We start from the raw sequence: 25632 nt of genomic DNA, 5'->3' as shown, positions 1-25632 counted from the left end.
GTAAAGATAACGTCTCCAGGGGAAATGAAGCAGGCTAAAAGGAGGAAGGTGGGCTGGAAGGAGAATGACAAAGGCTGCCCACGAAAGGGAGAAAAGGGACTGAATTGCAGGCAAAGGAGAAGAGATGGTCAAGTGTACACCTCTGACAACCAGGGAGAAGGAGCGGTCCACTGTCATGATGAATGGTGACAACATCGGGGCTGAAAAGCTAAGAGACAGATTTGCTGCAAGAGGGAAGAGATGTCCCCTAACCAAAGACACAAGAATGAGTCCAAATCTAGTCTTCCTCCCAGGTATCTCCTCCTGAAGTGTCCCAGGGAGGAGCAAATGGAGGAAGAGAGTAACAAAGGGCCTTTTTAAAGGTAAATTGCATGAAAAGAAAAAGAAAAACCTGTACAGAAACACTTTGAAAATGAATATGAAACCACAATTGTGTTTGTGGCTATGTTACATGTGAAAAAGAAGATTCATAAAAATACTGGGCTCTCCCCCACCCAAAATTCAATCCAGTAAATACTCCCCACAGGCTTAGTAGGTGGCAAGTCCCCAGGCTGAGGGCTGCGCACAAGCAGGTAGTCCCTGCCTACACGCACTCGCCATCCACGCATCTTGTTGGAGTTAACAGACCAAGTGCTGTGTAACGGACATAACCCTGCACGTAGAGCCTGAAGATCAAGTCCTAGTTTGGGCACTTTTTAGCTGTGACTCTGACTGAGACCGTGATTCCTTTACATGTAGAAAGAGTAGGCTGTGGAAAATTTCTGAAATTACTTTCATTTAAAAAGAAATGATAAAGGAGTAAATATCAAATAGGCTGAGTGGAAAAATGAGAAAATACACTAAAATGAAAGCTCCAGGTATAATAATAATAATAAATGCCAGGAGCCAAGAGGTCTCGGTGTTTATCATTCACTGGCTACATGGCCTTGGCCAGGCTCCTTCTCTTTGTAAAACACCGCCTGAAGGAGCACCCTTTTAACTGAATCTCTGCACCGGCACTCGACCCTTTTCCTCCATTAGAGTCCTGGAAGCCGGACTCTCAGGTCAAAGTACACGAGCCTGTTTGAAAATTAAAAACAACAAAACAACGACAACAAAAACAAACCAGCCTCCACAAAGAATGGATCAGTTCTGCACTACTGCTATCAGTGTATCAACTCTGGTCCTTTAACTTTGAAACTTGTTGCCATTTAATCCTCATCCTTTGTGAAGGATAAGGTACTTGTTTTAATTTCTCTTAATGTGATCACTGACAGCGGATTATGTTTCCTATTTTCATTGCCATTTACATACACATACACGTATAATTTCCTTCTGTTTTTTAAAAACAATTTATTTAGAGAGAGGGACAGGGAGAGAGAAAGAGAGGGAGGGAAACACCAGTGTGTGGTTGTCTCTCATGTGCCACCTACTGGGGACCTGGTCTCCAACCCCAGACATGTGCCCTGACTGGGAATTGAACTGGAGACCCTTTATTTCACAGGCTGGCACTCACTCCTCTGAGCCACATAAGCCGGGGTATGTATATGTGTGTGTGTGCATAACATTTCTTTAGGAATTACTTTAAGAATGTCTTGTGTACCCTGGCCTGTACAGCTCAGTGAATTGAGTGCCAGCCTGCGAACAGAAAGGTCTCTGGTTCGATTCCCAGTCAGGGCACATTCCTGGGTTTTGAGCCAGGTCCCCAGTTGGGGGTGCACAAGGGACAACCAATTGATATATTGCTTGCACATCAATTTTTTTCTCTCCCTCTTTCTCCCTCTGTTTCTCTCTTTGCCAAGAGAAATAAATAAAAAACAAAAAAGAATGCCTTGTTCACACTCTTTGCCAGTTTTTCTATTGGTGTCCTTTTCCTTGCTATTTTTAAGAGCTTTTTATATGTTAAGGTATTACACTAATCCTTTATCTGTCATATATTTTATGAAGTTCTTCCCCATCTTAGGCTATCGTAGGATTTTAGATTCTGCTTATGGCTGTTCTTCTGTTGGAGATACAGGCTCACCTCCTTACACTGTGCTTCATGAACGAACTGGTGGTTCTCGGCCGTCCTCAGCTGAGCGAGTCTAGGGTTCTCTGTTCTATCAACAGGCTCAGACAATGGCCAGCATTTTTTAGCAATCATGTGTTTTTGAATTAAGTGTACCATAGATCTAATGCTACTGTACACTTAACAGACTACAGTATAGTGTAGGCAAAACTTACATACGCATTAGAAACCAAAAAATTCACGTGACTTGCTTTACTGCAGTGTTTGCTTTACTGCAGAGGTCTGGGACCAGACCCACCCTATCTCTGAGACATGCCTGCACATCGTTTTAAAGTTTCTATTATCTGAATCTAAAAATCTGCTTCAACATGGTTTCTAATTCTGGTATCGAGATTAAAAAAAATCATCACCTAACCCACAATTATGTAACTATTCATCTATATGCCCTCTGTACAATTAGATTTTATATTTTTACAACTAAAATCTGATAATACTGATGAAAAATGTGAATCCAGTTCCCAGAAGGTGAACATCCCATAAAAGCAGACGCGCCAGAGCAGCAGCATCTTACTCTCAGCAGACGAGGTTCCGGCGCCAGACAGGAAAAACGAAGTCTTCTGCGGAGCCTTCCTTATACTCCTCCCCCACGAGGAAACACGGCCACGCAGACACATTTTTTCCCTGCTTGCCTGTCGGAGGAGCAAAGGGGCCCCCACTTCCTGTTACACAGTCTAATCCTAGGCATTTCCTTAGGTCCCTGGGATTTCCCTCTTTTCATATACCTTCCACAGCTCCTCTCAGGGAACGATTTCCTCTCAGTTTGTAAATATTCTTGTCATTCCCCTCTGTATCAAGACCTTCTCTACCTCGTGTGTCTTCCCCTGGTCACTGCCCAGCCTTTTCCTTCCTTTGAAGGCAGCCTCTTGGAGAAGCGGTCCATTCTGACGGCCTCTTCCCTTTGGGCAGGAGAATCTGCGTCCTGCTTCCAGGGCTCCACCAAACCATCCTCTGTCTTCTGGGTTGCAAGGGCACTTTTCAGTCCTGACTTAACTTCTCCCTTTGGCATCTGTCATTACTGACCATGCCTTTCCGAAATCTTTTCCTGCTGACTCTATGACACAACTTTCTCCCAGTTGTATTCTTACCTCTATGAGGGTGACTTTTCTGCTGGTTTGCTCATTCTTGTTCACCTGCATGTCCTCCGTCCTCATGGCCCTGTGCTTTGCCCACTTGAGAACTACCGGAGGGAAAGATCGGAAACAAAGAGCCAGTAACAAAGCTGCTGCAGCAGCTCAGAGCAGGCTCTGACCTCAGAAAGGGGCAGTGAGAATGCAAATAGGAGGTCTGCACGAGGACCAGGGAGGAAAACACTTGAGAGACCATATGAGTGATTACACACGGGGGTGAGAGACAGGGATTGCCCAAAATAATGCAAAGACATAAAACTTGGTTGGGTTCCCCCTTATCCATGATGAAGGGAGAAAAATAAAACAAATTTTACTACTCCCAGAAAGCTGTCTGGGACATCTTTCAGAAAGCTTTAATCAATTTAGATGGAAAAATATGTGTGCCCATGTGTGTGTGTCTATGTAAAAGTATGGGGTGTTCCTTAATGACAAAGAAATGAATGAAGAAGTTCATGCAAAAGAAAGTTGTGATACTCTAACCTGTGGAATGGGAACGCAGCTTTTCAAATGGTTTAATAGTAATAGTAAAATATAAAACAAATATTAGTGGATGATTCTGTATTAGTACAAGTACATTAGAAGAAAGAAAATACAAAAACAATGTAAAAAGGGAAAAAAGTCAGCCAGAGCTGGCGTGGCTCAGTGGACTGAGCGCCAGTCTGTGAACCACAGGGTCACTGGTTCTATTCCCAGTCAGAGCACATGCCTGGGTTTCAAGCCAGGTCCCCAGTAGGGGGCATGTGAGAGGTAACCACACACTGATGTTTCTCTTCCTCTCTTTCTCCCCTGCTTTCCATCTGTCTAAAAATAAATTTAAAAACATTTTTAAAAGGAAAATAATCAAAGAGTCGAAGACAGTACCACCTCCTTTCTAGGAGATTCAGGAATGGTAGGAGAAAGCAAAACAAACAGATGAAAAAATGTCATAATCAAGTAATAAATAGAATTGAATAGAGAGTGCTATGAACTGAATGTGTTCTTTTATAACAGACAAACTGAAGCCTTAACCACAAGGAATATATTTAGAAATAGGGCCTTTAAGGATGTAATTAAGTTTAAATGAGGTGGTAAGGGTGGGACTCTAATCTATAGGACTGGTGTCCTTATAAGAGGAAGAGACCAGAAATCTTCCTCTTCACACATGTACCAGGGAATGGCCATATGAGGACACAGCAAGAAGGTGGCCACCTGAGACACTGCTGGAACCTCGATCTCGAACTCACAGTCACCTAGAACTGTGAAAAGACAGACTGCTGTTGTTTAAGCCACTCAGACTCTGGTACTGTTATGGCAGTTCAAGAAGAATAGTACAGAGATGTGTAAGTAAAATAAAGTCCAATGACTGGGAAGCAAAAGATCAGAAATGACAAAGATGAAAGAACAAATAAAGTATAATCAAGAAAAAAGTAGAATGATGAGTGAGAAAGGAAAGGTTGAAAATGAATATGAAACTGGGTTAGTGTTCTGAAAAAAGAACTAGTAATATACAATATTAATCAATCTGAGGTCCACCCTTCCCACCTATCCCTAGGGAACTGATGCTGTGGCATTAAATGAGAATTTTTAAAAAAGATTTATTTAGTTTTAGAGAGAGGGGAAGGGAAAGAGAAAGAGGGAGAGAAACATCAATGTGTGGTTACTTCTCATGTGCCCTCAACTGGGGACCTGGCCTGCAACCCAGGCATGTGCCCTGACTGGAACTGAACTGGCGTTTAGGTTTTTGCAGGCCCATGCTCAATCCACTGAGCCACACCAGCCAGGGTGCTGTGGCATTAAAGTAAAACTCAAGTGTCTGTGTAGGCCACAGTGGCCGGTACGTGAGGGAAGCCACAGGTAACACAGCGGCACCGTGGCGAATTGCAGAGGGGCTGACCCATGTGAGGGAGGCGGTCCACAGGCGTGGCCTCAGCTGATGGGTGCCACAGAAGAAGGCACAGCCGTGCATTATCTCTAAGAGAAGTCAAAAACCTGTGTTTATGTAGAGTATTTTTATATTTGGACAACTCATAAAATTATGCATGAGCACAGTGGACCCAACCAAGGATCCCAGGAAAGATGCCTTGGAAACACATAAAACATCTGGGCTTTGCTTGCAGCCAAGATGGACTAACTGGAACCAGATGTACCTTCATGTCTAAACCAACCAGAAAGATGACGAAATAGATGAACCAACAGTTTTCAAGATACTCAGTCAGAGGCAACAAAGAACAGTTTCCCAAGATATGGAAAATAAAGGAGATAATCCCTATGATGGCCCAGCGTACTGCCTTCAGTGTTTCCGCGCCGTGGCATGAGACCTGCGTGGAACCTGGGGACAGCCTGAGAAGAGCTGAGGGCCTGAGAAAACCCAAGTGGGCCAAGTTTGCAGAATGCCAGAGAGGAGGTAGCCTCGTAGTGAGACAACCTGAACATCTGCAAAGCATTCCCTTCAGGTATTTGACAGAGCACGGATCAGCGCACGCATCCGAGGAAATTCAGCAACAGTGCCCATTCCCATCAGCCAGGCTGGAAAACCTCACAACTCAGAGGGCGTTGGGGACAAGCTGCTTGTGTCAGTGGTGGGAATAAGTAGCCCTAGACTAAACATGGTTTCAGTCCCACCTAACAAGCCTTAATAGCAAGACCTGAAAGTATCACACAGTTTTCCAGTAGCTTAATGACATTCCAGAACAGAGCTTAAAAATGTTTATGGGAATACAAAAATATCTAGCAGCCAAAGATGAAAGTTTCAGTGTGGCATCCAATAAAAATTGACCAGAAGCGAGGTAAAAAAAACAAGGGGAGGGGGAAATACAACCTATAACAAGGACGATAAATGAAACCAACCCCGAATGCCACAGATGTTACAATGATCAGACGAAGACTTCACAACAGTTTTATCTGTATTTTAGCTGCTCTAAAGGCCGAGAAAACACATGGAAGATTTTTAGATCTAAACTGAGTTTTTGGAGATGAAAATTAAAATGTCTGAGATGAAAAATATTCTGGATGGGATTAAAGGCAGACTGGACATTGCAAAGATAAGATCAGAAAACTTGGAAGACATAGCAATAAAACTATCCAAGATGAAACACACAGACAGAAAAGAATTAAAAAATAAACCAAGCATCAATCAGCTGTAGGACATCTTCCTATGGCTTACTGTACGTGTAATTGAAATCTTCAAAGAAGAGCAGAGAAACAATTGGGTACAGGAAAAAAAGGGGGTGGGAGGGGAAGAAAAAGTGGCCTAAAATGTTCCACATTTGATGAAAACTATAAACCTACAGATCCAAGATCAACTAACCCCTAGTACCAGAAATACAAAGAAAATCACAATAAAGCACATCCTAATTTAATTATCCAAAACTAATGATAAAGAAAAATCTGAAAAAAAAATTTTGATTTTAGAGAGAGAAGGAAAGAAGAAAGAAGAAAAAAACATCAATGTGAGAAACACTGACTGGTTGCCCTCTGTAGGTTATCCGACTGGGACTGAACCTGCAACCCAGGCAGGGCCCTGACTGGGGATCCAACGGGACTTTCCTCTTTGTGGAAAGACACTCAACCAGCTGAGCCACACTGGCCAGGGTGGTGATAAAGAGAAATCTCCATAGTAGCCAAACTGGGAGAAAACATATACACAGTGAAACATATTACTTGTTGGGAAAAAATACAAATGAGAAGAGAGTGGAATAACATTTTTCCAGTACCAGAAAACAACAACAAAAAAAGCAAACAGCAAATCTTTTAATTAGAGAATTACATTCCAGATGTAAATAGCACTCAAAAACAAAAGTGGAATGGACCTTTTCAGATACACAAGAAAGGAAGGTATTCATTCTTAGTTAGCCAACATTACAAGAAATGTTAAAGGGAGTTCTTCGGGCAGAAGGAAAAGGATCAATGAAAATATGAATCTATATAAAGGAATAAAAACTACTGGAATTATAACAAAATGGGCAAGTGTATAAGACTTTAATATTTCCCATCTCTTCAAAAGATGGTAGTATAAGCAGAAATAATAATTGTGCAGTAGGGGCTTATTATAACATATATAAAAATAATATGTACGACTAAAGAAGCATGAGGGTCAGGAGAGAAGAAATGGAAGTAGACTATTCTAAAGCTCTTGAAGACACACTGTGTGATAAGGATTTGTATTATAAACCCTAAAGGAATAATGAAAACAGCAAAAGAAATATATGTGCATTGGATATAGGATGTACTTCTCTGGATAGAATATATATATATATCACAGGTAAGTATGGGGAAAGTGTCTCACCAGACAATATCAATAAAGGGATAGAAATTACAAAAGTGAGTGGTAACACCAAATCTACATAAAATCTCCCAGAAAACTGAAAAGACAGGAATACTTCCTAACTCATTCCATGTGGCTAGTTTACCCTGATACTGAAACTGGACCACAATATAATGAAACAAAACAAAACTATAGGCCCATGTTCTTCATGAAAAAAATGCAAACAAAAATTTAAATAAAATTTTAGTAAATCAAGTAACATAAAATCAATTTATAAAAAGGATAAGTGGGGTTTAGCCTATGAATAAAGGGTTTAATTTAACACTTATATATCGATGTAATTTACCATATTAAAACACTAAAAAAAATCATATAATTATCTTAAATGCAGAAAAAGCATTTGACAAACATCCAACATCCATTCCTGATACAAACTCTAAGAAAACTAGAAAACGGAGGAAACTACCTCAAAAAGGCAATTATTAAAAAAAAAACAACACCTTATAGTAATATCATAATTAATGGTAAAAAAAAGGACTGAATGTTTTCCTCCTCATTCTCCGTAAGACTGGGAAGAAGATAAAAAATGTCTACTCTCATAACTTCTATTCAACACTGATCTGGAGGTGCTGGCCAGTGCAGTAAGTCAAAGGGGAAAAAACCCCACAAATAAAAGGCATCCAGATTTGAAGGAAGAAATTAAACTGCTTTTTATTTGCATGACTATATATATAGAAAATGTGCTGAAATCTAAAGAGCTAGTAAAACAAGAGTTTATGAAGGTGGAATGATATAAAGTCAATCAATATACAACAATTTGCAATAGTCTGTAAGTTAACAACAAATTATTGTAAATTGAAAATGAAAAACAATGCTATTTACACATGAAATACGCAGGAATAAGTTAGCCAAATATGTGCAAGACATATACACTAAAAACTAAAAATATAGTGCTGAGAGAAATTAAAGACTGAAATAAATGGAGAAACGTCATGTTAAAGAGTGAGAATATTAAATATTGTTAATATGTCAATTCTCCCCACACTGATCTGAAGATTCAAGGCAATCCTAATTGAAATTCCAGCAGGCTTTTTTATAAAAATCAACAACCTTATTCTAAAATTCATATGGACATACAAAGAAACTTAAATAGTTTAACCAACTTTAAAAAAGGACAGAGTTGGAGAGGCAGTCTAATATGATTTCAAGATATACTGCAAAACTACAGGAATCAGGAGAGTGTGTTACTGATGCAGAGACAGAATCAGATCAAATCAGAATGGAGACCAGAAAGAGATTTAATCACATACCAACAACTGGATTTCAATAAATGCCATTCGGTTGAGGCAGGACTGTGTTTCAACAAATGGCACTGGAACAATTGCAAACAAAACAAAACTCTCTTACCCAAACTTCACACCATATACAAAAAGTGAACACACAATAGATCATAGACAAATATAAAACCTGTAACACAAAGCTTTCACAGGAAAACACAGGAGGAAACTTTTGTGGCCCCAGGCAAATGTTTCTTACATCCTACACTAAAGCATCGTTCATACAACAAAAAACATCATATACAGATTTTCATCAGAAGTAAAAAAAAAAAAGTCTGCTCTTCAAAAGCCACTAATAAGAAAAAGAGTAAGAAGGCAAAACGGAGACAGAGAAAATATTTATAAATCATGTATCTGATGAAGAACATACTTGGAATGTATCTGACACCATCCACCTGACAATGGATAGTTCTGATTTCAGAAACACGGGTGTGTGTGGAGGGTCAAGAGGCCAAAAAAGAAAGAACTTTTAAAAAGTTGCCAGTAACAGGGTATTTTAGGGAAAAAAGGTAAACTAGAGCTTTCTCATGAAGAGAAGAAGAAGTCGGAGGAGTCCAGAACAGGACTGTAATAATGAAAAAATATATAGTGGAGGAATGATAGAATACTTGGAATTAACTTGTCACTACACTCTAGTAAGAAGAGATTTCACTCATTCATTGAGTTCACATTTGAGTACAATATTTATAAAGGACTTTAACATGATTGACCGTGTAAATTAACTTCTTTCTGACTCAAGTTGTTAATATTAAAGCACACTCTGTTTTAAAACTTCCCTGACAAACTCCAGATAAAATATGTCAGTAACTAACTAGGGAACACCAGTACTATTGTATGTATATGATTATAACATATTACAGATGTTTCCTCAGAAACTCTGACTTGGTCGGCAGATAGTAATAACACAGAGGCACGAGGTACAAAAGTGAAAGTTTAGGACTTTCAAGAGTCTGCCTTTGTCAAACTAACTTAGAGAAGTTTCTTCTTACCTTAAAAATAGTGTAGCTTTACTAAAATATGTATAAATAGTTTGCGCAGAAGTGACGGGCATTTCTAAAAAATAAAGGAAGAAGCAAGACAAGAAATTCAAGTAGAAAGTTGTAAAAGGCAGTCCTCTGTGACTCATTTTGGTCAAGCAACTAATAGATGGTGCAAACAGAACGGCAAGACTGCAAAGAAACCAAAAAACCCCAAAAACCAACAAAAACCCCCAAACCAGCTTCTGTCCATTTACTTGGGCACAATGGTCACTAAGATAAATTAAAGAAATAAAGAGGTGATTTTTTTTGTACATACTGGGCTATAATTAGCATTCCCACCTTCCACTAGCCTGGAAGTTTTCAAGTCATGAGAAATGTATCTTAATTCATACTTGCTTCTAAGAAATTACAGGTTCAGGGAAAGCCCAAAGACTTTAGATGAGCTAGAGCACTTAGACATATCTGAACTTCTCGTGAAAATTTATTTTCAGATGCTCCTTAAACACTCCATGTTCAAAAGGAGAAACCACGCTGCTCTGAGAGCCTCGGGAGGCTGGGATGCTTTGTGAGGCTCTTCGACTTGAATCCGGAAAGTAGGGAAGGATCTCTCCATCACCTGACACTGGGCATCCGAGGGAGTCAGAGTGACTAGTCTCTCATTCACTTACGAGGTAGAAAGTTTTAACGATGTTGCCAAGAGCATTGTTCCCATAATGTCGTAAGTGTGGTCATTTTTTGGTTGTTGAAATAGTTTGTCCTTATTGTTCCAGTCTGTTTTTTATATGTGAACTTTCTTGTTGAGTATAATCTCCTCACGGTCAGTGATTGTATTCTCAACTACTATGTAAACTTTCAATTATTCAGACTGGAACTGAAACCATACCTGGCGGATAAAACAAAAACAAAAAACGGAAGGATCTGGGATGTGTGTCCGCACCCCCGACAGACAAGAAGGAAGACAGGAAGAGCATGGCCGATGAGGGAGGAGGGGACCCGTGGCCTGGCTCTGGCTTGGCCACTGGCTGCCTGCAGGGGCTGAGACCCGCCGCAGCCTCTCAGGGTTTGATTCTCCTCCGGGTCTGCATCCCTCTCAGGGAAGCAGGAGAATCAGCGGTGACACTGTCAGTGACTGTGCTCTGAAGTGACACGAGGCTGTATATAGTTATCTAATTACTAACAGATTTTCTCTAAAAAAAAAAGATTTTAAACTTATAGCAAAATAGTATCTTACCAAGGAGCCTGACAACACTGAATATAGCTTCACACACACACACACATACACACACATACACGTGGCCGGAGGATCAGGAGACGCAGGTCTTGGCCCCAGAGCAGACGTGCCTGTGCGATCTGCAGAAGGCCTCTCCGATACAGCATTCTTGACAATACAACAGAAGCTACAGAAAGAATTTCTAAGCCATTTTCTAGGCCATGACTTGGTGACTCTTAAATACCACTCAATTATTATGCTAATCTTTTATCTATAGAATGAAATATCATCTTGTGAAATAATGCATGCTTTCATTTGATAATTCCTGTAAATTAGACTGTAGTTTGAGTCAGGATTTTTGAACCGGAAGACATTTCAAAATGTCAAAGTGTACAACAGGGTTAACTTCAACAGATATTCTCCTGAAGAAAAGTCAGCAGGAATTATGTGTGCACATGTGTGAAAGCATACACTCATGTGTTTTGGGGGGGTGTCAGGAAGGCACGATATTTTAGGCATGTTCAAGGCATGCAATAGTTTGCTAGTGATGTCTGAGTGTAAAGTTTGGGCTTAAAATTAGGTACAAAATGATCTTCAGTGATAAAAATTGAGACAATTTTGGGGGAATGTTTTGATGTAATTCTTTTGAAATAAAAAGGGGATTATCTATTTAAGGTATTAAGTGATACAACAAGTATTAAATTAAAACACAAAACTTCCCAGAGATCTGTTAAAATAAATAACTCAAAATAAACTGCTCAAATACATTATGCATTTGTAGAAAATATACAATGCTAGTGTTCTGGGTATTAGCATTTTTTCTTTAATACCTGGAAATAGGCACTTCATAGTATTTTTTACTGCATATTGTACATGTTTTCAGTTAATACATTTCAAAGGTAACTCAAACAGAAGTGAATGACAAACTGGGTCCATAAAAAAAAAAAAGTTAGTGAGAGCCTTAGACAGTAGCTCAATTGGTTACAGTGTTGTCCTAACATACCAAGGTTTTGCAGTTTGCCCCACCCTGGTGAATACCTGAGGCTCTGCCCCTTACTACATAACAGGTGCTCTGAGACCAAAAAATTATGGCTCAAATAAAAGTACAGATAAAAACTCCAAAAACAGAACTAAGTGATTAAGAGACAGCCAACCTATCAGATGCAGAGTTCAAAACACTGGTAGTGAGGATGCTCAGAGAAATGGTTGAGTATGGTTGCAAAACAGAGGAAAAAGTGTAGGCTATGCAAAGTGAAATAAAGAAAAATTTATAGGGAACCAACAGTGAAGGGAAAAAAACCAGGATTCAAATCAACAATTTGGAAGAAGAGGAAGAAATGAACATTCAACCAGAACAGAATGAAGAAACAAGAATTCAAAAAAAATGAGGAAAGGCTCAGGAACCTTTGGGACAACTTTAAATATGCCAACACAGAAGCATAGGGGTGCCAGAAGGAGAAGAGGAAAAGCAAGAAATTGAAAACTTATTTGAAAACATAATGAAGGAGAAGTACCTCAATCTGGCAAAGGAAATAGCCTCCCAGGATGTCAAGGAAGCCCAGCAAGTCCCAATAAAGTTGGACCGAAAAAATATACACCAAGGCACAGCATAATTACATTATCCAAGATTAAAGATAAGGAGAGAATCTTAAAAGCAGCAACAAGAGAAAAAGAGAGAGTTACCTATAAAGGAGTTCCCATAAAACTATCAGTTGATTTCTCAGAAGAAACCTTATAGGCAAGAAGGGGCTGGAAGGAAGTATTTCAAGTCATGAAAGGCAAGGAACTCCACCCAAGATTACTCCATCCAGCAAAGCTATCGTTCAGAATGGGAGAGCAGATAAAGTGCTTCCCAGATAAGGTCAAGTTAAAGGAGTTCATCATCACCAAACCCTTATTATAGGAAATGTTAAAGGAACTTACATAAGAAAAAGATGATAAAAAAATATGAAGAGTAAAATGACAACAAACTCACAACTATCAACAACTGAACGTAAAAAAAAACAAAAACAAAAGCATACAGCTAGAACAGAAACAGAATCACCGAAATGGAGATCACATGGAACGTTACGAGCAGGGAGGGGGAGGGGTGGAGTGGGGGAAAAGGTACAGAGAATAAGAAGCAAAAATGGTAGGTACAAAATAGACGGGGGGAGGTTAAGAACAGTACAGGAAATGGAGAAGCCACAGAACTTATATGTATGATCCATGGACATAAACTAAGGGGGATACTGATGGGAGGGGGGTGCAGGGAGGAGGGGAATAAAGGGGAGAAAAAAATGGGACAATGGTAATAGTATAATCAATAAATATATACTTAACAAAAGAAGCAACCAATGAATGAACCAGTAAGTGGAACAACAAATGATGTATCTATCTCTTCCTTGTTCTCCTTCTTTCAAATAAATACATCAAAAAAGATTATGTTCAAAAAACTTGAGTGTGATACTTTAATTTCTTGTAATTTTTCATATACATCCTCAACATCCAACCATTTAAATATTCTCCTTGCCCTGACTAGCATGGCTCAGTTGGTTAGGCATCGCTCCACAAAATGAAAGGTCACCAGTTCAGTTCCTGGTCGGGGCCCGTGCCTGGGTTGTGGGTTCAGTTCCAGTTGGGGCAGGTGTGAGAGGCAACCAATCGATGTTTCTCTGTCACGTCAATGTTTCTCTCCCTCTCTCTCTCTCCCTCCCTTCCCCTCTGTTTAAAAATAAATGGATAAAAATAAAAAAATTTTTCCTTAAATCAACTAAACTCTTTTATCAATTATCTGAAATTTAATTCAGAGTATGTTTTGAGAAGGAAAATGAAAATTTGTCCTTAATAAAAAAAACTACCTATTGCAAATTATTTAGGAAGAAAAGTTGCTCACTGTGTCAGAGATTCATGGCTCTGTCGGAAATCCTGAGACTTGTCCTTGTTGACCGACTGCTGGGAAAGAGGAAGAAAACACCGAACAGGAAGTCAAAAATCAGAGAAGACAGCACAGGTAATACTCATAGGCTGAAAACATACCAACGTGCCTGTTCTGAACATAAACCAAGACTTCTCAGACTGCTGAAGCACTCTGTAAAGATGGCCAACTTCCAGGTGTGTGGCAAAAGGCATCCCTCTGAATCAGTCTAAATTAATCTGGCAATACTACAGGAGATATTACTTAAATTCTGAATGTACCTTTCAGCATTGCATCTTGACTTCATAATCTTTTCAATGTACTCTGTATTTTCATAGTATACTCACTGAACTATATGTAAAATATTAAATCTGAGAGCTCTTTAAATCTACAAAATTTGTTCCAGGTGTCTGTTTTATTAATGGCACCTCTATGAGAAAAGCAAGTAAGTATACTGTGGGAAAATGGTGTTTAATATAGGCAGTTTTTACAAATCAACCAAATGTTGCCATCAAATAGGCTGCCATCAAATGTCTTCTACAGATAATTACATGTTATGAAAAGGATCCACTTAAGTACACATAAAAATATAAATTGTTACTATGTTAAAGTTTTGAGTTACACACAAATTGAATCATATACGAGTGAGGGAGATATACCATCTATTTATTTAAGTAAAAAATTCAGAAAACAAAACCCAAAATGAAAGACAAGGAGCACAACCTTCTCTTTCCATCCTAAGCTATTTGAGTGACTACTCTTTCCCCAGTCCTATCTCTACAAAAGCTTGTTTTCATTTTTCAGATTTCTTCTACAATGACATTCCTGCAGGATCATTCCTCAGCAAGATTCAGCACTGAATATTTTTAAACAAGTATTACTCTTCTTATCAGAAAGACTTCAACAGGATATTATGTTTTTCTGGACCATCATTATGTGATACTATTACTAGCTCTATAGCATTAAATCAAGCATATAATAAAACAAGAATTAAAGAACAGGAAGACTTAGTAGTGAAAGGTTTTAATAAGTGACTTAACTTTGTAGAAAACAAAAGAACCAATGACAAACACCTTAATTTTTTTCCTAACAGTGAAGATGATTTGACTCAGTTGAAATGTCTTTGTTTGGAAAATTCAAACTCAAGGAGTAATTCAGATTCCAAAATACTTTACCTGTCTTAAACCCAACCAAGCAAGAAGTTAAGAAAACCATCAAAACCTAGCTCAAAAAGCATCAATTATAATGGAATTTCTTCAGTTTTTTTCCAGACTTAGGAAATAAATTCCAAACATAGCCGTCAAACTGAAGGTAAGAGGCTTTACTCTTTATGTGGTCTAAGTATTACTTCTATCTCTTTGCCCATGGCAAGACAAGTATCTTACCATAAATATATTCACATATATGAAACTTTTATAAAATTACTGGGTAAAAAAACCACTAACATAATGGCTCTAATTAGAATCTGAACTACTCCAGAGCTTGAGGAAATGTCAAACAGAATTACAGATCACTAAGACAATGTTACTTTGAATTACTTGCGACCTTGATGGATGAGGGTAACATATTAGCACATGCAGGTTTTACCAATCCTGCTTCTATTAGTCAGTTCATGTGAAATGGATACTGTGATGTGCTCAGAAAAGCTGGTCTTACCAGGTTAAACATCATCCCTGCCATCTTCCCTACTATATTATTGCATTACTATAACTGTGTATCCAAAGGTGAATGATGCCTTCAGATCCTATGAATCCCAAAGTAGGGTATCCACATGACAAAGTTTTAATACTTATTTGTAAAAGGACACACATTTAATTCATTTCCGAACACCTTTACTCACTCATTCCTTGGTCTCGGCAGCAGCTTGCCACATGGGTAGATACTCATGGAGGCAGGAGGGGGAAGAAGGAGCTGTCTCTGGGGGCTGTTTTATTTTCTCTTTAAACAAAAAAGCCCCTAAGGCTACAATATCACCAGCCCATAAGCATCCCCCCACCCCACCATCCACAAGGCCAAGGAGCAGGACTGCCCTTCTTTGCCTCCTGTCCACACACACCTCTCAGATGGCTGTTTTGTGACTTTGCTTCTTCCTCATGGGTACCCTTGACTAGAGAGGACGGATGAAGAGAGGGAGATGAGCAAAGCAAAAGAGATGAATGAAAGGACCAACTTTCATCTGCAGACTCCTGCCTCCCGAAACCTTACAACTTCTTAGAGGTGCTTTTACATTTTGAAGCAGTGAGACTTAAACACGAAAGGAATGATTAATGGATGATTTTTAAGTGCTTCGACTGATGACATGGAGATTAGCCAAGAAGAAACAACTCATAAATAGCTCTGTAAAAGAAATGGGCCATGCAAACAACTCACCCAAATATGTCTTATATATTTGAAGAATGAATGTAAAATTATGTAAGTGTTTACTCATGTTTGTTGTAACTAGCAGACCAGCTTTAAAGAAGGCAAATTTAATATGGCATAGCTCTACTTTATCTGCTGTTTATACAACCCTGATATCTATTTTTCCATGTAATTAATATCCATAACTTGTTTATATCCACTTTGTAGGTTTTTTAAAAATATTTTATTTATTTTTTTTAGAGAGAAGGGAAGGGAAAGAGAGAGTGGGAGAGAAACATCAATGTATGGTTGCCTCTCATGCATCCCCTGCTAGGGACCTGGCCTGCAACCCAGGCATGTGCCCTGACTGGGAATCAAACTGGCTACCCTTTGCTTCACAGGCTCATGCTCAGTCCAGTGAGCTACACCAGCCAGGGTGGTTTTTTTGTTTGTTTGTTTGTTTGTTTTTGAGAGAGAGAGGGGGGAACAACAATCAGGGATGGTGGTTAAATTCTAGTCGTGGTTCTGTCATTAACTCCCTACATGGCCTAAGTAAGCCCCTTCTCTTGGGAGTCTGATTTTTTATTTGAAAAAGAACAGCAGGGGCAGAATGAAAGCTTGAACTATTGTGGCACCACTCTCGTATGTTACAGATGAGGAAATGCAGGCCCAGAGTCACTACAAGGTTCTGGAAGTAGCCTGAAGGTTATGCTCCTGTTTTTTAAAACAATTTAACAGTGAAGTAATTTTTCAGTACAATTTTGTTTGAAAACCTCCTATACAAACACTTAAAGGTAGAATTACTCTAGGTGAAGCAAGGTTTGGCAGCCGGGTACACCTGCCCCCCAGACCACCCTCCAGAGCCCCGAGGAACAGGGCTGTCCCTGCAGGAGAGAGTTGACAACTGGGCTACACAAGTTCTTCGGGTTTCCTCTGTTGCTATAATTCTGTTTCCAGGAGTGCAATTTTATGATTTTAAATATTCATATGAGTTTGATGTTGATTCTTTCATTTTAAAATTTATTATTATGTGATTTGTATTTGATGCTAAATCCTCCAATGATAATACTTTTCCTTAAGGACAAAACATTCTTTTGCATTAAGATGCAGTTTCTACAAATAGACCCAAAAGGGAAGGCTTTTGTGATTCATGATCTGTAGTGCTGGAGGCTGACGGTGCCAATGCGACAACCGCACATTCTCGGGGAACACCACTCTACCAGTGAGGTGCGGTGCTGGGTCCCGGGACACGGTGCCGAGCAGGCTCAAGGCGCTCACATTCTAAGGGAGACAGGTGCGGAAACAGACAAGGAAGAGGGAGAGACGTCATGATAAAGGTGCAAAGGAACTGTGTGGAGAAGAACAGAAGACTCGAATTGTGTAACGGGAGACTTTTGAGGAGGATTCAGAGGAGGAAACATTTAGTTACATCTTAAAGGATAAATGAAAATTCTGGTAATTGGGGAAGCACCCAAAACCCCACAGTTCAAGAAAGCAGGGTGAGCAGAGGTGTGAGGGACGTGTCTGTGGGGCAGCACACCAGCAGCCTGTGTTGGAGGATGGGGAAGAGTAAGTCAAAACTTCTTTTCGACCTCTGAGGGTGGGATCCAAAACCACTTGAGAGGTTTGGACAACACAGACAAATGTAGAGCCAACTGACATTTCTGAGCTTCTAAGTCACATGACTTGACTTCTGTTTCAGGAAGGTATCTCCTGTAGGCGGTGAAAGGTACCTTGAAAGTTGGAGAATGGAAGAACGAAGACTGCTGTAGGCGGGGACCTGGGGCCGTTTCATAGCAACACCTCCCCAAGCTCTTCCCCCTCAGTTCACTCTACAAATTCTGGCATCCTTTACTGATTCCTACCCTTTGTCCTTTTCATTCTTTATCCTTCTCTATTCCCATAGATTCAGCCAGCATGTTTATGTTAATGACTTCCAAATCAATACAGTGATTTCAGATCTCTAGTGATCTTCATATGACCCAGCAAGTGTTAGTTTTCACTGAAACTTATAAACACAATAGTTTTTCTAAACACACACTTGGATCTAAAATTTTCACCCAAACTACCTTGTAAGTTTTAAAATTTTTCTTGAGTCCCATAGAAGCCTTCAAGAGATCTGCAATTGGCTGCTGTACATATACCGCAAACTTCACGTGTCTCAGAACTGAAGGTCTTATATTTTTATACCCAGGGATGTTCAAATTAGGCAGATCTCTCCTTTTCCTTCTCATGGATTTAGTCACCAAATCCTATTTTCTCAATATGTTTGGCCTGGGTTATGGCAACAGCCCTTCCTGGTCTTACTTCTTGCAGTACTGCTTTTTCCCAGTCTTCTCAGAGCTTCTAGAACAAGCTTTTGAAATAACCAATCTTATGTCATCTTCCATGCTTTATATCCTTTGTGGCTCCCTACTGCCTTGAGGATAAAAATCCCGCTCCTACACATGCCGCACAAGGACCCTCATGATCCTGTCCACTTGTTCAGGTTCAGCTCTGCTTTCGCTTTGCATCCTAACCTCCAGCATGATGAGACATTTGTGGTGTGCCACGTGTACCGGGTGTAGCATATGTCTGCTCAGTTTGCCTCGATGTCCTTTCACCCATAACACTCAATTTAGAAATTAACTCCTCTGGAAAGCCTTTCCTGACTGGGCTCGGGTAAGGGGCTACTTCTATTTCTTTGCCTAGTATTTAATGTAGCACTCTATCAAAAACACTTACACTATTATGCTACAAACTCCCCTGAATTTTGACTACCCGCTTGCTCTTTTGACAGAGGACTCCTTCACCTTCAAGGTAAGTGATGGTTCCATTAATGCACTGGAATATAGAGGAAAACTCAAGTTTTTAAACATGGATTTGATTTTGGGTGTTTTGTACTCAAGATTCCAGATTGTATCCATGTGAAAATTTCAAGTTGGCAGTTAGAAATACTTGGGGAATTCAGAACAGAAGCCAGGGTTACAGATGTAGAATATACCAAAGTAATATTCGCAACTATAAGGGTAGAAGGGGAAAATCCAGAAAAAATATGCTACAGAAAAATAAAAGAAACGAACAAAAGATGCAACATGTATCTTGGTCAAAGCTTGTATTCTAGTGTCAGGCAAAGCCAGAGAAACAGGAGAGGTAAGTGCAGTGTTACAAAAGTCAAGGAAAGAGAAAAAGTAGAGACAAAGGTGTTAATGACCCAGAACACTGGGGTCTGCAGTATTTCTTCACATGGCCTGTAAACTGCTGGATGTGGTCCCTCCCTCCATCCTGTGTTCACTCATTCACCCTTCTGCCTGTGAGCAGCTGGTTTCCAGTTTCTCAGATGAGCATTTCTGGACACATTAGGGCTTGTGCACACGCTATGGCTAATGCTCCCAGTGCATTCTCCTGCCTACCTGGCCCACCTTATAAAAACTAACCCATCCATTTCTTTCTACTTGGCCTCATAATTTCTTCACTACCCTTTTGCTGCTTATATGTTTAATTTTGTGAGTTATTAATTACAGTTACTTTCAATCATTAGACTGTCAGTTCTGTAAGGAGAGGGACTATTCTGTTTAATTCACCAGTATCTGCCTATACGATACTCCACCTTAGTGACTGGAAAACACCAGGCATTCAATACGTACACAACATTAAATGAATGAAAAATGAAGATGCCAGAGGGATGAGGAGTGAGGATGGGGATCACTGATGGAGTGAAGGCTAGAAGAATGTAGGAGGGGACACTGTCAGTCATACAAAGGAAGGGCACTTCTTTTTTGAGATCTGAAAGCAGCAGAGAAGGAAGGTGAAAGTACAGAAATACAGAGAAAATAGAGATGAGAAATTAAGGCAATTAATGTTGGATTCTTCTCTTCAAGAAAGCATGGAGATTTCTGGTCAAGATGGCAGCACAGGCAGACATGGCTCACCTCTGTGCACAACCACATCAAGACTACAAGTAAAATAGAACAACCATTGCTTAGAACCATCAGAAACAGAGTTGAATGGAAGTCTGACAGCTACAGAATAAAAGAAACCACATGTGTCCTGACTAGTAGGAGGGGCCCAGACGCGAAATGGACTGGTCCCTCACCCACATGTGGTGGATAAAAATTTCAGAGGGATATCTTGTGAGCAGGGAGTCCCAACCCCATACTACAACCCCAGCCCAGGGTTCCAGTGCCAGGAAGATAAGTTCCCACAACTTCTGGCTGCAAAAACCAGTGGGGATTGAGTCAGTGGAAAAAAACTTCTGGAGCCCCAAGCAACAGTAGCAACCAAGGCTCAACTACAAAAGGAAGGTGTACTCAGCCCACACAAAGGGTGCATCTTGAGTACCCAGCTTGGGTGATAAGGGAGGCTGTGCCACTGGATCCGTCAGGACACCTACTACATCAGGCCACACTAATAAGACACAGAGTCAAAGCAGCTCTACCTAGTACAGAGAAACAAACACAGAGAGGCTGCCAAAATGAGGAGACAAAGAAACATGGCCCACATAAAAGAGCAGGTCAAATTCCAGAAAAGGAGCTAAATGAAATGGAGATAAGCAATGTATCAGATCCAGAGCTCAAAGCACTTGTTATAAGGATGCACAAGGAACTTAGTGAGGACCTCGGCAGTGTTAAAAAAGATCCAGCAGAAACAAAAGATATACTAATTGAGATAAATAACAATTTACAGGGAATCAACAGTAGAGGGGATGAAGCAAAGAATCAAATCAATGATTTGAAACATAAAGAAGTGGAAAACAGTCAGAACAAGAATAAAAAAAAAAGAATCCAAAAGTCTATATCCAGTACTCTATTAGGAAAGAAAACTGGAGAGATGGAAGGAGACCTGGGCATGTTGGACTCAAGATTCCAGAATGATATCTGTGCGAACACTTCTAGGTGCAGTTAGAAGTACTTGGGGAATTCAGACCAGCAGTTTTATGAAGTCCACTGTCGCCCTCTGTGTACTGCTAAATGTCCACCTGACGGGGGTTGGGTCTGACTTGGCAGAGTAACAAGCATCTCAGAATGGTTGCTCCTATTTGTTTACCCAACCCTTTATTCAGTAAACATTTATTCATACCTGCTTTGAAATAGATACTTGGAATTCAGTGTTGAATAAGACAGTCCCTGTCTTCAAGGAACTTTTATGCCTTATACTTCTATCTAAAGAGGCAGAAAGGAAAAGGAGAAAAAGGCGTACACACGAGCCATGCTGGGAGAAGCAGTGGGTGACACTTTCCCTTTTGATCTCATTTCCTTTACCTAACCTTTCCCTTCTTCAATCTGTATTTTAAAGACCCACAGGTTTTATGAAGCAATGTGTTTTTATTTTTAATAAAGTTTCAAAAGATAGCAGATCCTCATTATTTGTAGATTTCCTATTCGCAAAATTGCCTACTTATTTGTAACCCCCAAATCAATTCTTACAGAGCTTCCAGTCATTTAAATACAGGCACGGGCACAGGGCAGTGAAACACTGAGCAGCTCGGTCACGCCTTTTCTCCACTGACGTCGGAGCACTGTAAGCTTTTAATGCTGTGGCATGTTTTTAATGCTCCCCCTGTGTTGTTTAACCTCTCATATTGTGAATGAGTGTCCTTTCGTGGTTTATGTAGTGCCACACTTTTCACACTTTTGTGCTTTTTGTCGGTGATTTTGCTGTTTAACATGGTCCCTGAGCACAGAGTTGAAGTGCTGTCTAGTGACTAAGTGCAGAGGCTGATGTGCCGTGTAGAGAGAACACGTGCGCTAGGTAAGCTTTGTCAAGGCACAAGTTACAGTGCTGTTGAGTATGAGTTTAATTTTAATGAACTGACAATCTACATATATTAAAGTGTCTGTAAACAGAATATATGTAAAACAAGGTTATGTATGGATTGATTGATAAAAATGTTGTGACCACAGACTCGCAGAGACTGAATTCTGTATTTCCCCTAGAGGTGATGATTCAGTATTTGCTAATTTAGTGTTCATGACAAATTTATAGAACACAACTACTCTGAATAATGAGAACTGACTGTATATTTTTCAGCATGGCTTCTGTACATCTACCAGATAACAATTTTACTGTTTTTAGTTGCTACCTTCTTTAATGCTATTCCTGACATCTCTCTGAAGTTCTGGGAATTTCTGTGTCAATCAATCATAATTGTTCATTGAGACTATCCTGTAGTAAAGTACTAAGGTGGTGACTTTGGGGGGAATATGACTATTATACAGCTGATTCCCACTGGTTTTACACAGCTACGTGTAACAGCTTATAGACTGTTCTATACTCAGGTCAATTGGAAGTTTATATTCAGAGATCAAGGGGCCCAAAGTAGGCACTATTCCACTAAGAGGTTGGAGGAGCATTCCTGAACAAAATTCTGTAACTCTTGTGTCTATAAAGGAGACTTTCAGAAACATAATGGAGTATCTGCTGAAGATTAGCACATTTAGGGTAGGGTCTGGGCTTTTTTTTTTTTAATTGAGGTAACATTTTAAACTTATTATATATGTTTCAAGTGGACAACATTATAATTTGACATCTGTATATACTGCATTGTGTTCAACACCAAAAGTTTCCATCTGTTGCCATACAGTTCACCCCCTTTAACTGTTTTGACTTCCCTCCACCTCCCCTCCCTCTGGTAACTACCACTCTATTGTCTGCATCTGTGAATGTTTTGGTTTGCTTATTCATTTGTTTTTATTAATGTTCTATATATAAGTGAAATTATACAGAATTTGTCTTTTTTCCTTCTGACTTATTTCACTTAGCATAATAGCCTCACGGGCCTTCCATGTTGTTGCAAATGGTAGGGCCTCACCTTTTTAATGGCTGAGTAGTATTCCATCACACACACAAAGAACACATTTTTATACATTATCTGTCAATGGACACATAAGTTGTTTCCATCTCATGGCTACTGTAAATAAGGCAATGAACACAGATGTTTGGGCGTGGGTATTTTTATATAATGATCTAAAGATGTTTGAAGCATAGCAGTTCAAGAAAGATTAATCTGGCGTATACCAAATTGGTGATGTGTAAGGGTAAGAATCCTCAGATCCAATTCTTGACTTGTCTGAAGCTGACTGAGTAGCCCGTAAGTGTGGATTGCTGTTATCCCTGCTGTTTCCTCCCTTTCTTCCCCCTTCCTCTGGTTTGAACCTCGATTTTTCCCTACCCTTCCCATGAGGGATTCAGTTTCCCTCTCAACAAACCATAGTAAGCAGACACAGACAGCGAGGGCAAATGTGGGTCTATGTAATTTGGCACTGAGGCAGAAGGCGTTACATGCAGTCTACTACAAGACTATGGGACAAAATGAGAACCCCCTGACCAAGTGCAGATTCTGGATAGCCTGTCTGTAGCCCAATCTAAGAGATTCTTTATTCCTCACCATCTCAGTATGTGTACATAGGTATGTATATATATATGTACAAATAGTCAATACATATTATTAGTTGAAAAACTGCTCTGTCATGTTGCTTTGAGATTTGCTCTTCAGTTATCTTCTTTGATAGGTTTATACCCACTATGTATATCTAAGCATAAACCATTTTGTTGATATTTATAATGTACACATTAGCAGCTAGAACAGACTAAATAATTACACAAGGTATTTGTGGTAATTGCAAAAGTCACGATAAAAAAACGCATTCCTGCTAGTGAGTTTAAGGACTGGACAATAAGCAGCCTTCACGGCCTTGAGGAGTGTTTTCCTACAGTTACCGGGGTGCAACACTACTCCCTAGTCAGTGACTTGAAGGGACATGGCAGTGCTTTTTCTCAAAGGAGCTGTCAACCTTTGGAGGTCTGTCACACCGTCTGCGTTGTGTAAGATGCACCGATGTGTAAGAGGCTGCTGCCTAAACACACCCACGCTAATGGGGAAGCGGCCGCAGGGGTACAAAGAAAGAAAAGACTCATTAAGTACAGAAAAGTTCAGTAAACAAGTGATACAAGCAAATCTGTTCCAATATGCTGAAAGAGATCAACTGTATGTATGGTTTATGTGGCTAAAAGAGACATTTATATAAAGAAGGTTCTTCCCTTGTTATGTCAGTCGGAGGAGAGCCCCATCAAAACCAGAGGCCACTGTAACAACGCTACTGTGACTGCTAAGCAATAACAATACTAGCATACAGGTTATTTTCAATGGTTTGTGGAAGGAGTAGCATACAGTTAATTACTTAAGCAAAGTTAATAAATGGGAGTCAAAAGCTATCTAAACTAAATTAAGAGACATTTTTATATAAACTCATCATGTTGAACCTCACATAGCTGGCTGGGTACATCTTTATGTGAAATGGTTGTTTTTAAGTAGAACAGTCTTGAATTCCAACTACTACTTATATAGTTGCTGGTAATGAAAAAAATGAAAGCAAAATTTCATTTATAGGATCTAAAAATAAGAAAAATTATGATTTAAGAAAAATACATATCCACACACACAGTATTATACACACTCTTCTATTAAAAGAGAACAGTTCTCAGTGGGGGGTCTGTGTGATCTCCAGGGAAGATGTGATAATGTCTGGACGACACTTTTGATCATGAGAACTTGAGGGGGTTGGTGCTTCTGGCATCTAGTGGACAGAGGCCAGAGATGCCGCTATACACCCCACAATGCACCACACATTTCCCCCAAACGAAGAATTTTTCTCTAGCCCAAATGCCAATAGTGCCAAAGTTGAGAAATACTGGAGTACTTGACAGAACAAGAGCAGAGTTAGGGTGTCATAGGACTGAAAAAGGTCATACTGATTGTCAAGTCAGAAGACAGCGTGACTGATAAGCATCAACTCCACCACTATCTAAAGGACAAGTTACAACTAGGAGTGACTGGCTGCTAGTTCTCTCAATAACATCTCTCATATTGGAGATCTGTAATAGATCGTGAGAGGGATGTTACTCATTTTTAGGTCGACCATAAAAATATAATCACGAAGAGCAAACACTGTCTATCAAACAGCCCTGAAGGTCACTGTCAGACAGAGCACTACTGGGCCAAGCAGAACACTGCTTTGACACAGTGCAACATTACTTACTTTATACTTTTTCTTTAGCCATTATTCAAATATTAAAAACCCCTACTCGACTTCTCAGAAGGAATGTTCTACAATACTTATCAATGCTCTATTGGAACAATGATGAAATCTTTATTGAGAATTTATATTATTCTCCAAATTGAGTTTTTGCAAGATCTATTAATAAGAAAATGAGATAGAAGCAGGGATGAGGCTCGCTTCAGCTGAATAATCAGTGGGCTGCTAAAATAAAAAACAATTTCATGCTTATTCTGTTCAGTATAAATTTTAAGTAACTTGAGTTAGGAAGACGTGAAGGAAATGACACACTGGACCCACCAGCCCCAAACCTGGTTCTGGGGTGGAGACTGCAGAGGCATTCATTCTCTCCCAGCCCACTTATCTCAGAACCATGGGCAACGACCTAGTTCGTACCCTCAGGTTAGATAAAATGAA

At 39.7% G+C, this 25632-nt stretch overlaps 1 protein-coding gene across 1 annotated transcript in view; it reads right to left on the bottom strand.

Moving 5' to 3' along the window:
- AHI1 (Abelson helper integration site 1) overlaps positions 1 to 25632 on the bottom strand; it is a 198887-nt gene that overhangs the window by 2964 nt on the left and 170291 nt on the right. Inside the window, exons 24-25 of the mRNA XM_053664881.1 lie at positions 13820 to 13878; positions 3133 to 3224 (exon numbers count right to left, since the gene is read on the bottom strand). Coding sequence (XP_053520856.1) covers positions 3164 to 3224; positions 13820 to 13878 — 120 coding nt within the window. The 3' untranslated portion in view covers positions 3133 to 3163. The remainder of the gene's footprint in view (positions 1 to 3132; positions 3225 to 13819; positions 13879 to 25632) is intronic.

Source organism: Artibeus jamaicensis, unplaced genomic scaffold, assembly GCF_021234435.1.
Source record: "Artibeus jamaicensis isolate MK-2021 breed Jamaican fruit bat unplaced genomic scaffold, CSHL_Jam_final contig_387, whole genome shotgun sequence".
NCBI lineage: Eukaryota > Metazoa > Chordata > Mammalia > Chiroptera > Phyllostomidae > Artibeus > Artibeus jamaicensis.
This window is presented reverse-complemented; position numbering and strand designations above follow the sequence as displayed.